This window comes from Lynx canadensis, chromosome B3, assembly GCF_007474595.2.
Source record: "Lynx canadensis isolate LIC74 chromosome B3, mLynCan4.pri.v2, whole genome shotgun sequence".
NCBI classification, from domain to species: domain Eukaryota; kingdom Metazoa; phylum Chordata; class Mammalia; order Carnivora; family Felidae; genus Lynx; species Lynx canadensis.
The window spans coordinates 71,256,733-71,268,966 of NC_044308.2; the positions used below are offsets into that span (position 1 = coordinate 71,256,733).

Below are 12,234 nucleotides of genomic sequence, written 5' to 3' on the forward strand. Positions count from 1 at the left end.
TATATTCTGGTATATTCCAAAACTTTTTGTGTAATATAAGATCAAAAAACTCTGGAGAGAGAAAGAATGAAATATGGTCCTGTGTAGCAACATGGATGGAACTGGAGAGTGTGATGCTAAGTGAAATAAGCCATACAGAGAAAGACAGATACCATATGGTTTCACTCTTATGTGGATCCTGAGAAACTTAACAGAAACCCATGGGGGAGGGGAAGGAAAAAAAAAAAAAAAGAGGTTAGAGTGGGAGAGAGCCAAAGCATAAGAAACTCTTAAAAACTGAGAACAAACTGAGGGTTGATGGGGGGTGGGAGGGAGGGGAGGGTGGGTGATGGGTATTGAGGAGGGCACCTTTTGGGATGAGCACTGGGTGTTGTATGGAAACCAATTTGACAATAAATTTCATATATTGAAAAAAAAATAAATTTTGGTCAAACAGAAAAAAAAAAACAACTCTGGAGACCACCAGATTAGACTATGGGCATTAGTCTCAGCCTAGATAAATGACAGTTTTAATTTTCAGGGGCAGAGGGAGGAAGTGGAGATGACACATACTAGAATCATCTACACATCCTGGATGCCATCCTTCAGGACAGACTTCATCCTATTCCACTCAAAGTATCAAATGTTGGGGAAGAGGCTATCAGGCATGTGTGTATGCATGTGTGTATTCAATTCCCATGTGATTCTGATGGCTACACCACCACAGTGAGAGCAGGGACAGATAAACAGCTAAGCAATTTGGGCTGCCGTGAGTATAATCTGTACTTGGCAGTTCACTGAGAAACAGGTAAAAACAAATGGGGCTTCTGTAGCTCCAAAATATGAAGTCTCCAAAACTCAAGCAGTCAAAAGATCTACAGCAAGATATTTTTCAACAGATAGAAGCTGACTTGAAAATTTCAAAGATGAAAGAGGAAGTAAAAAAAGACAAAATCGCATAGAAAGAGCCTTCTATAGTTAAAAATAGGCTAAAAGAGACAAACAGAAGACTGAAAGTAACTTGGGCCTCACAATTTAAAATGTTTTTTTCTTTATCAGTATGGGCAAATGACCTAAATAGTCCATGTCCTAAATATGGGTTTCTGTGGAGATTCCAATATGCCGTGTGCCAGTCCTATCTTGTTTGGACAGCTTACCCAGTATGATGCAAGTGAAATCAGAGAGAAGGTACCACTTTTGTCATGTGTCGGTAGAGGCTGGTGCATCACCTAGCCACATCTGGAAGAATGATCTCCCTTATGATGCCAATGCTACTAAAAGCAGGTACCCCTGGTCCACTTTGGTGCGGTCAGTGGCAAACCTCATAAATCCGATCACCTTCAGTGATGAAACCACCAGGCAAGAGAATAACTGTACCACGCCATGGAAATTAAGTCAGGGTCCAAAATGTAGAGGTATGCATGGGGAAGAGAGGAAGGGCATATAGGGTCAAAGTTACTGTACCAATGAGTTCCTCCCAGACAGAAGCTTTGTTTCCCCTCAAGCTCAGCTCCCGCTCCCAGGTCTCCGGCCGAGGGAGCTTCATCCGCTTCCCAGCTCTACTAGAATCCCATGGCCCAGGGAGGTGACTTCGAGAAAACTTTTGTAGGGTGGATGGGTATCTGCAACAGAGGAAGAAAAGCTTATCATTTCCAGGCCAGCTGAAAATAACTCAGAAAAGAAAATGTCAGTCAGTCAAAGTCACATTTACAGGCCATATCTGCCTAAACTAATGTTGCCGGGGTCAGAACTACAGGCGCTGGGACCATGGATGTTGAAAAAGCCATGGCGTTACCCAGGTGGAAGGTATGCTCAGGGTGTGTCTTCTCACCTGTAGCCCAGCAGAGCTTGGACATGCTGAGCAGGCTCCTGGATATGCAGTCGCCGTACTAACTTCTTCAGGGTGAATCTCGGCTGAATTTTCTTTGGCACTGCATTGTAGGTCTCCTCAAACTGTGGAAATATCCCTCAAGTCACACAGGGGTCATTTAATCTATGACCATAGTCACTTGCTTCAGAAATCAGAACCTCAGACCTCCTATAGCTATGAGGTCATTTCTTTCCCCAAAGTAGATCTAGGTAAAGAGTAGGAATGGGGGCAAAAATCTCCAGCAACAAGAGTTTCTGCGGAGAACACATGATAGTAGCTCTTTGGGGTCACTGTGTTTCATTTATACAAGATTGAGCTATCAGTAGTTACCGTGAAATAATTGGCTTGTGAAAAACAAGATTGGGATAAAATGAACAGAGAACATCTTATTCTTAGGAGGGAAAGGAAAAAAGCAGCTCTTATTTAAATCACTGAGACTTGGAGGAGGAGGTAAATGGAGGTATCAGCACAATGCAAGCTGTGAGGAATGAATAAACTGAAAGAAGTGGCTTCCAGAATCATCTATGGTAGAAAAGCCAAGTTTGGGATGTATTAGGATAAAGAGAAAAAATCAGTTGACCACTGAAAATGTATTCTCTTATAACACTATCATACATTTTCCTAACAATCAATTTTAATGATGATTGGTGACAGCCAACACTTATTCAGTGCCACGTACTGTTAGTATGTATGTATGTATGTATGTATGTATGTATGTATGTATGTATTTAGAGAGGGAGAAACTGCAAGCCGGGGAGAAGGGCATAGGGAAAAAGAATCCCAAGCAGGCTCCACACTCAGCACAAAGCGTGATGCGGGACTCGATCTCAAGACCCTGGGATCACAATCTGAGCAGAAATCAAGAGTTGGATGCTCAACCGACTGAGCCACCCAGGTATCCCAGAAATACTTCAAATTCAGTAACTGATTTAATCTTCACAAAACCCCAATGAAGCACCCAATGAGGTACTATTACTATCCCCATTTTATATCTGAGAAAACTGAGGGAATAGAGGGTAAGTCATTTGGCTAACGTCACATAGCCCACAAGTGGTGGTGGTGGTGGGATTGAAACCCAGGACTAAGTCCTGATTCTGTGATCTTAACCACTAAGTGCAGTTCCTTATTTGTCATTAACGCAAAAAGGTTTTGTTTGGTTTGTTTTTCAAACATCCCATGAAAGGTAGATGTTTCACACATTTTAAAGTCACTTATCCCGCTGGACATGCCACCTGTCAGTAAATACCAAGGGGGGCAAACTGAAAAATAAAAGGAGCCTTTTCCTGTGCTCTCAAAATCTGACCCTATTATCATGACTGAGAAGTGACCAGGTAGGAAATTGATATGTGCCTACCACACCATTAGTATTTCTAAACCAAATGGAATTCCATTTCAAAATATTAGTTGAGAAAAAGTTGAACATGCACATATAGAACCCCGGAACAAGGCACTCACCTTCTTCTGTTCATCTTTAAGAGGATTAAGGTACCTTGGCAAACGTTGTGTCTCAGAAAATGGGCGCCCCGTCTTCTGCAGGGACAGAAAAGCAATTTCATTTTATTATTTATTATTTATTTTTTTAATGTTTATTTGAGAGAGAGAGAGAGAGAGAGTACGCGTGCGTGCACAAGTTGGAGAGGGGCAAAGAGAGAAGGACAGAGAAAATCCCAAGCAGGCTCCATGCTTAGTGCAGATCCTGACACGGGGCTCAATCTCACTACTATGCGCAATCATGACCTAAGCCGATATCAAGAGTCAGATGCTTAACTGACTGAGCCACCCAGGGGCCCCAATTTTTATTTATTTTTTTAATTTGAGAGAAAGAGAGTGCGTGGGGGAGGGAGGAAGAGGGAGAGAGAGAATCTTAAGTAGGCTCCACACTCAGCGTGGAGCCCAATGTGGGGCCTGATCCCATGACCCTACGATCATGACTTGAGCCGAAACCAAGTCAGATGCTCAACTGACTGAACCACCAGGTGCCCCAGAAGAAGCAATTTCAAAAAGGAAAATGGAGCTTGTCCCTAGAGAGGTTCATTCCAATAGTTCCAAAAACCCCTCTACCAAAAAGAAAGACACTCAGGAAAGAGGTAAGCCCTGCCCTCTCTGCCCCTGAGCTCTGCTCGGCTCTTCTGCCTTTCTCTGACTCCTTTTATTTCTGGTAGTAGGAACATCCCAGATGCTCAGTGTGGGACCTCCCAGAGTCAGCATGTTCCTTCGACCCCCCCACCCCCGCCACCTTCCAGAAAAAAGGGGCCTGGGCTGTGAATGACCAGGTTGACCAGGGACTGACTGGAGGGAGGGGGCGCCGGTGAGGGCGTCTCTTGGCCCGGTGCTTCCAAGGGTTGTACTTAGCCAGCTGGTACTCATCAAACTGGGCAAATTTGTCAGTCATAGCTGCACGCAGGCAGGCAGGCAGGGGCACCAGCTTGTCCTCCTCTCCTTTAGCCAGGTCCTATCAGAGAGGGAGGAGAGGCCATCAGAAGTGAGACACAAACCAACCCTCTAAATCAGGGCAAGACCACTTCATGGCGTTAAGTGAGAGCACATAATACGAAGGTGGTTCCGAACCCCAGCTCTAAAGTGACAACTTCTATGATACTAGGCCAGTCATAAACACGAAGTCCAGAATGAGACCAATTTTTCTCAAACTGTGGTCCAGCCCTTCTCAATCATCTTCCCCCTGTTGGGCAACCCAACCCAGTCCAGGGAGAAGCTGTCCTGCCTGGGCTGTAGGGTTGAAGACAGCTAAGGGAAGGTAAAACTGGCTGAGAATTTTCTACAGGGATGCAATGAGCAAAGGAGAAGGAACCAGTAAGAGCCAAAGCTCAGGAAACTGAGTGCCATACCTGGTAGAACTCAGCTACCTGGATCCAGTCAGAAGGCAGCTGGACAATGGCACAGAAATATCGTCGCAGGTGAGGGCGGCAGACGGGCAAGAAGGCAGCAATGGCTAACATTTTGTTGGCCACATCCCGGACGTTCAGCTGCTGCCTAGTGTACAGACATGCCTAGGGCACAGGGTGGGGAAGGCAGGCATCTTGGCCTCTTGTCCCACAACGTCATGCCCAAAACTAACTTGTGACCCTAATCTGCCTTCATAAAACCTTTCCTGAGCCCTTTACATGGTCTATAAAATAGAAAGTCCAAGCCTCTGGGCTTGGCATTCTACATCTCCATAATCTAGACCTTACCCACCTTTGCAGCATGGCTTCTTTGGAGTCTACTGATCACCTCCCAAGTCAACCAGGCACTTAGAAGGCTTCCCACCATCAAGTTCTATGGAAATTTTACCCAGGGTTGAAACTGCTGATTAAACCTGATGTCTTCCAAAGCCTCATAGAAAAACACTTTTTCCCCCTCTCCTCTGCTTCTGAAGCATTCACTACCTATTACTCCATTTGCATTTATATAATACTTGGTAGTGTTCGGCTTCCCTAACAATATCATAAGCTCCTTAAGAGCCAGATTCAAGTTTAATTACATCTGTTAGAATGACCCTCAAGGCATAGCACTGTGTACTTAGCCTGTGTACTTACTAAACAAATGAACCCTAGTATACACTTTCCCAATCTCATCCTCCCCTGCTCCTCAGAGAACCCCAGGGACTAGCCCGCAGACTCACCCAAAGATCATCTTCCCTTCCCAAGTGAACTTTCTCCTTTCCACCCCTGGTACCAAGCTGGCCACCGACCCATCACACACCACGGCCACAGTTCCCACCTCCCCGCTTCCCGCTCCCATCTTCTCCCTCACAGCACAGTACCTTGAGGATGAACTCAGGCTCCAAGGGGGCAAGTTCACTACAGATTTCGAAGAGGGACACCGAGGTAGGGTCATGTGCATCTTTTATGTTTACATTTGATGCCAGCGTGGAGCACAGCAAGCTCATGAGAACCATCTGAGAATCAGGAAAGAGAGGGGAGAAAGGAAAAAAGAGGAAATGAGGACCAACTCAAGCACCCACACAGGCTAACTTAGGAAATCTAGAACAGAGAGAAACAACTCTACATTCAGGAAGATGTTTGTCCAACTGAGAGGTTTGAAAAGGGGATTAGGGAGTGAGAAATAAGAGCTGGGCAATGCCCCCTCTCTTTCCCCTTCCATCTGTGGAGGGGATCTGGCTCGGCCTTTGGTCACCACCCCTTCCATGCCACCCCACACCTTCCCCTCCACCATCATCAACTTCTCCCCAGCTCTGGAACTGTTACCTTCTTTTCCTTAATGGCCTGGTCAGTGGGCTCAGAACAAGATCCAGAGTCCCCAGCAGTGAGCTTCAGGACCGGCTCCTCCACTTTCTCCTCCTCTCCCAAGCTTAGATTATAAAAAGGCATTTGAACCTCTGCCTGTTCCTTCTCTTCTGGCATTTTCTCTTCTGAAGAGGAACAATGATCCTGGGGATAGTGGCACTTGTTAATCACAGCATGCACCCACAGTCCCTCAAAGACTGATCTGAAGGCAGCTCCCAGGGACAGGAAGATTCTACATCTATCTTCTATCATCTAAACTCCTCCCCCTCTCCCTTTACTCCCCAGCACGGATCTGTCTTGGCTGAGGTAGTGACCCCTCACTGTTACACACACCATCTTTCCTGACTCAAGCTTCTGATGCTTTGGGATCTCCCCCTGCTTTCTTCTCCTTGTTGATGCCACAGCTTAGGAGCCTGGGGCCCTTCACAACATACCTCCTAGGATACTATTAAGGTATTTTGCATTCAGAAGAAAAAGGGCCAAGTCCCAGATCAATCCCCCAGCAACCTTGAGCTGCTTGACCTCGGAGCCTCAGTTTTTTCATTCCCTACCATCACCTACCTGATGGCGCCATTAGATTAAATGGGATAATATATGTACGGCTCTTTGCAAATTGCAAAGCCTCAAATAAATGTAAGATGGCAACAGTAATCCTGAAAATGACCCTATGAAGTAGATTTTCATTGACCGTATTTTTTTTAATAAATTAAGTAATTAATTTTTTTGAGAGAGTGCGTGCAAATGGGGGAGAAGGACAGAGGGAGAGAATGAGAGAATCCCAAGCAGGCTCCATGCTCAGTGTGGATCTTCAGGTGGGGCTCTATCCCACGACCCCGATCTCACAACCCAAGCCAAAATCAAGTGTTGGACGCTCAACTGACTGAGCCACCCAGGAACCCCTCATTGAATGCATTTTAAAGAGGAAGAAATTAAAGCTTCAAAAAGTTAAATCTTGGCCAAGGCTGTATGGCTTGTAATTGGCAGAGATAGTATAGCCTTTGCCTCAGTCTGAATCCCAAGTCCAAACAGAAGGCATATGTGTTTATCTACCGATTCTGCCCTGTATGTTAAATGTGCTTGTATAGACGTGTACAAGTGGATGTACCTTTACACATATACATACAGGAAAGTGGACCCCGGTATAGCAGATGTGTCTCATGCCTGATGTAAAATCTCAAAGGCACTTAATTGACTGTTCCTACAATATCACTACCTCTCCTCCTGAGCAGAGGCTTTCTCAGGACTGAGCCTGTTTTGGCTCTGTTGTCTAGAATATCTGAACCAGATATGCAATAAAACTAATGATGCTGAATAACACAGCCCAAGGGTAAAGGTCACCTCAGGAAGAGGCTCTGAGGGCAGAAGGTACACAGGCACAGAGCAGCACAGAGGAAAACTGGCATCAAAATCTAGAGACTACAGCATCCAACAGACATGGGTGGATTCAACATGAGTGCCTGGAGCTATTACCAAAGCTGTTTCAGGAGATCTCTCTGTGGCAGAGATGGATTTAAAGGCCCCGGGACAGGTCAGATGGCCTAGCCCCTCAGAGAGGCACTGGGCCCTCCAGGATGGAGGCTCAGAGAGCAGGCAGTTGCTGATGTTCAGGCTACGATCAGCTTTCACCAAATCAGCTCTCTGGAGACAGTGGAGCAAGGGGCTGGCATACACAGTACTTTTTAGAATGGGGAGTGTGGCCAGGCACTGATTCTCCAAGGAGAGGACGTCTGAGTGGGCAGACACATGCCCATGTGGTTTCTCCATGGTCTTCAGGTCAGGAAGTGTGGCCAGGCACTGGTTTTCTAAGGAGAGGATGTCTGGGTGGGCAGACACATGCCCACATGGTTTCTCCATGGTCTTCAGGTCAGGAAGTGTGGCCAGGCACCGGTTTTCTAAGGAGAGGATGTCTGGGTGGGCAGACACATGCCCATGTGGTTTCTCCATGGGCTGCAGGTCAGGGAGTGTGGCCAGGCACCGGTTCTCCAAGGACAGAATGTCCAGGTGGGTAGACACATGTCGATGGAGTTTCTCCATAGCTGGAGCCCAACCAGTATATGCCTAGAAGGAAAGACAGGTGATGAGCTCCTAGCTGCACTGGAGTGCATCTGCACCGGGAGTATGTCTTTTCAATAGTCCTCCTGGTAATGCCAGTGATATGCAGGCAGAGAACAACCAAGGACTGGGTTCATTCTAAGGATGCATTCAGAGAATATTATACAGAGAGAATACAAGGAGCACTCTGAGTGAGAAGAGTAGGGAAAAGGTAAGGCAGTAGCTTAAGAGCAGGGAAGTTTAGAAAAAAAAATGTCTGGAGATGAAAAGGACGTGTCTTCTCATGAAAGGGCCCCTTACAGCTTGAGAGTGATCCCAGCTAAATATAGGGATCACACTCATAATCTGGACTCTAGATTCTTAGCTCTAGAGGAACAAACGTTTTGATCAAGATGTCTATATTCACCAACCTCAACTTCCTTGCCTCCTACTCACTGTTCAACCAACTAAATGGGATTCTGTGGCCCCATTCCTCCAAAGCTATGCTATTGGTTAACCAATGGAATCCTTGTTACTACAAGAACAGACACATCTTGGCCCTTATCTTACTTCATCTCTCAAGCAGAATATGACCCTGTTGCTTACTCTGTCATTAAAACTCTCCTTTCCTCTGGCTGCCTTGGTGCTACTGTCCTGGTTGTCTTCTTACATCTCTGATCTCCTCCTTATGAAGATCCTTTCTCTGCCATCCCCTGAATGGTGAAGCTCCTTAGAATTCTATTCTAATCCTTCTATATATTTTCCGAGGGTAGTCTCACCTACTCTGGCTCCATATAACATTTTCATGCTGGCAACTCATAAATTCATTCCTTGATCTAGATCTCATCTGAGTTTCATATCCATTTATCCATTTGCCTGCTGGACGTCTCCATTGGGGTGACTCAAAGGTACCCAAAACTCCAGACCCCAAATGTATCACCTTTCTCCCACTCATCCCCATATCCAATCCCTCTCCTTTCCCCCGCTCTGCTTACAGGGGTATGGAGTGAAATAGACTTGAGTTTGAATCCTGATGGAACCCTGAATCTACTTGGGCTAGTTACTTAAACTCTCCGTGCCTCAGTCTCCTCATCTACAAAAACTGAGCTAAATGCCTACCTCACAGAGTTATTACGGCAATAAATAAAAAATATTAAGCATTTAGAGCAGTGTCTGGTAAGTGTTCAATAAATGGAAGCTTTTATTATTTGTTATTATCATCATCCAGTAAGCTACTAAATCCTATTGATTCTACTCCCTCAGTGTCTGTCAAATCTATCTAATTCTCTCCATTCTACCCACCACCACCTTTGCTGAAATCCTCCTAGCTACATGGCACACAATATGTAGATCTGTCTAAAGAAGCTCCTCAGTACATACCCCAGCCACTATTTACTACATCACCTTGTTTATTTTACCATGAATAAAAAGTGATTTTGTTTGCTTACATGTCTACTTGTACACTGTTTCTCCTTACTAAAAAAAAATTCCCTGAGGGTCATGGAGCTCCTCTTTCTTGTTCACATCTGCATAGCCAGCATCGTACACATAACCTGGCTTCTGATGCTCTCCCAGCCTCATCTCTTACTGCTACTCACATCTAAGCTGCAACCATACAAACTCTTTTAAGCTTATCAATTGCCCAGGTATCTCTTGACCTTGGATCTTTACACAGGCAGACGCCTAAAACACTCTTCCTTGTGCCAAGACCACTCCCTTCCCCAGCCCCTCCTTTACTAGTCCAAATTCTACTTTCCTGTCACTCTGCAGGCCTCAATCTAATAGTTCGTCTAAGGAACGTTTGCTGACAGCCAGCGCCGTCTGATGTCGATAGCTCTATGTTCTCACAACAGCAAACTTTCTCTATCATAGACACATTCTTATATTGTAATTGCCTGTTTGTCTTCCCCCCTACTAGACTATAAGTTCCTGAGGACAGAGACCCCTTTAGCCTTGTTCACCATTGTTTCTACAATGCCTAGTCAGTGGGATTCAGAGGCTTTTGAGAATCTAGTGAAAGCTATGTAGATTTTTCACAGAAAAACATGAGTATATTCTATTTTGCACTTAACTGTCAGGGAGCCCATTCATGGATCTCCTAGAATCCCCATTAACAGCAATTTTAAAACCTCTGCCTGAGAAAATGCTTGAATTTATACCATTACGCGTGTATTTACTTATTTGGACAAGTGCTTATCTCCTATTTACATTTAAGTACTTTAGGAATAAGTATGCTGTTAAGTCTATCACTTAGATCTTAATATACAAGAGCTTAGGGACAGGAATGCAGAATACTTCCAAGAATTGAAGGGATTGTCAAACCAGAACTAGAAAAGACAGTGATATCTCACCAGATACCAGTGTGAGCAAATCACATCAAGAATGTCGGCCTCTGTGCCCTGTACACTTCTGTCATGTCTTTGCATTATATAAGCCCCTAGAGAAAGGAGTGGGGGAATCTCGGAACTGACTCAAGATTGAAAACAAACAAACAAAAAACTTACAATAAAAAGTAAGTTAAAAGAAAAATAGAGTTAAATATTTTTTGCACCCTGGAGTTTGTGACGGGAATTCAGCTGGACTACCAATGAAAAGTAAAATCCCATCTCTAGCTCCGTTCTCCAGAGATCACCACGGCTAACAGTTTGCACGGTTTCAGACACTTTTCTATGCATATACAAATACATGTTTCTCCATCCCCCCCCGCCCCTTTTCTTCTTCCTGTCCACAAACAGGAGCATTTTCCACACTTAGTGTGTCTTGGAGACCTTGCCATGTTAACACATGAATACCCACTTTTAAGTTGGCTGCCAGTCTCTCCTGTTCCAGCACACACCTCCTTATTAGAGGCAGTGCTCGCACCACCTACGGTTCACTAGCGGCAGCTACTCTCCCTTCCGAGGAGCACTCGGGGCGGAGGAGTGAAGACTCATCTCACCTGGTCTCTTCCCCGGGCCTTCCATCCCCTGCCCCTCCCTCCTCCTCAAGGTCCCAGCCGGCTCTCCCACTTCCCTTTCACACCCACAACCCCTCCCCGAGTTCCCGGAGGGCGCGGCGGGCAGACTCCCCCCCGCGTCGGCGCAGGCCCTCCGCGCTCCCGGGCGCTTCGTAAGTGGCGGCGCTGGGCCCTTCCCGCCGGCTTCCGGCGGCCGAGCCCAGCCCCGGGTCCCAGGGCCTGGGCCAGCTTCTACCTGCGCCTGGACCGCCCCCGGAGCCAGTGGGGTCGGAGACCCTGGCTGTCGGACGCGGGGCCTCTCGGTTCTCGGCGGCCGGAAGCGGGAGCTGGGCTCTTGGCTCCACTGTTGGGAGGAGTGGAAGCCGGAGGAGGAGCTGGCGGGGAGCGGGGAGGGAAAGCGTCCGGGCGGGGTGTGGCCGCCCTGGCGCAGGCCTGCGAGCCCAGCGCCGCTGGGAAGTGAGGTGCCCGTAGGGGATCTGAACACGTGAAGGACCCTGCAGTCTCCTCTGGGACCCGAGTTTACCAACCCCACCCCCACCCCCATTTCCTGGTTCATTTTCTCCTGACCAAATTCCAGTTTCGCTAAATTTCCTCTCCTTTCTCCTGTTACATCTTCAAACTCCGTTTCCTGGGAAGGATTTTGGCATGTTCTCTGCCTATCTGGACTCCTTTTCTCTTGGTATCAAAGAGAGTTGGACTCAATTCATCGTAAAGTTACTTGGTGAAAATGGAAATAAAAGGTGAGGGAAAGTCTAAAGGCAATGAATGACCTGTAACCAGATGTAGATATGGAATAATTAAGGCAGAGTGAACTGAGAGCGTGCCAATGTCCATCTGAGAGAGATCCGTGGATTACAAAGAATCTATTTGGAACCATCCTGAAAGGCTAAGCAGAACTCTTCCCAGAAGGTGGGGCCAGGGGGAGGAAAGAGACAGTGACCTCTAGGATGCTAATTATAGGGCCATTTCATAAAGAGCAGAGCCAAACAGATAATAACAGAAGAAATATGTTTACATTGGGTAAGACAGATTATCTGTCTTCTGGAAGATATCCCCTTCTTTAGGGAGGTACCCTTCATTCTCAGATAAACACCTGAGCTTCAGCTCAGATTTGGGTGCCCCCAAATCCTATCTTCTCAATTTATTGAGCC

The 12,234-nt window shown here is 46.2% G+C and overlaps 1 protein-coding gene across 3 annotated transcripts in view; it reads right to left on the reverse strand.

Moving 5' to 3' along the window:
* Positions 1–11,430, reverse strand: part of TEP1 (telomerase associated protein 1) — a 40,256-nt gene extending 28,826 nt beyond the window's left edge. Inside the window, exons 1-9 of one of the 3 annotated variants that reach the window (XM_030318589.1) lie at positions 11,319–11,429; positions 7,567–8,154; positions 6,058–6,240; positions 5,613–5,747; positions 4,696–4,857; positions 4,140–4,301; positions 3,305–3,379; positions 1,811–1,932; positions 1,444–1,601 (exon numbers count right to left, since the gene is read on the reverse strand). In XM_030318589.1, coding sequence (XP_030174449.1) covers positions 1,444–1,601; positions 1,811–1,932; positions 3,305–3,379; positions 4,140–4,301; positions 4,696–4,857; positions 5,613–5,747; positions 6,058–6,240; positions 7,567–8,130 — 1,561 coding nt within the window. In that variant the 5' untranslated portion in view covers positions 8,131–8,154; positions 11,319–11,429. Of the gene's footprint in view, positions 1–1,443; positions 1,602–1,810; positions 1,933–3,304; positions 3,380–4,139; positions 4,302–4,695; positions 4,858–5,612; positions 5,748–6,057; positions 6,241–7,566; positions 8,155–11,065; positions 11,085–11,318 lie in introns of those variants that run through there. The other 2 variants (XM_030318590.1, XM_030318591.1) reach the window with 2 other exon arrangements.
* Between the last annotated feature and the right edge of the window lie 804 nt (positions 11,431–12,234).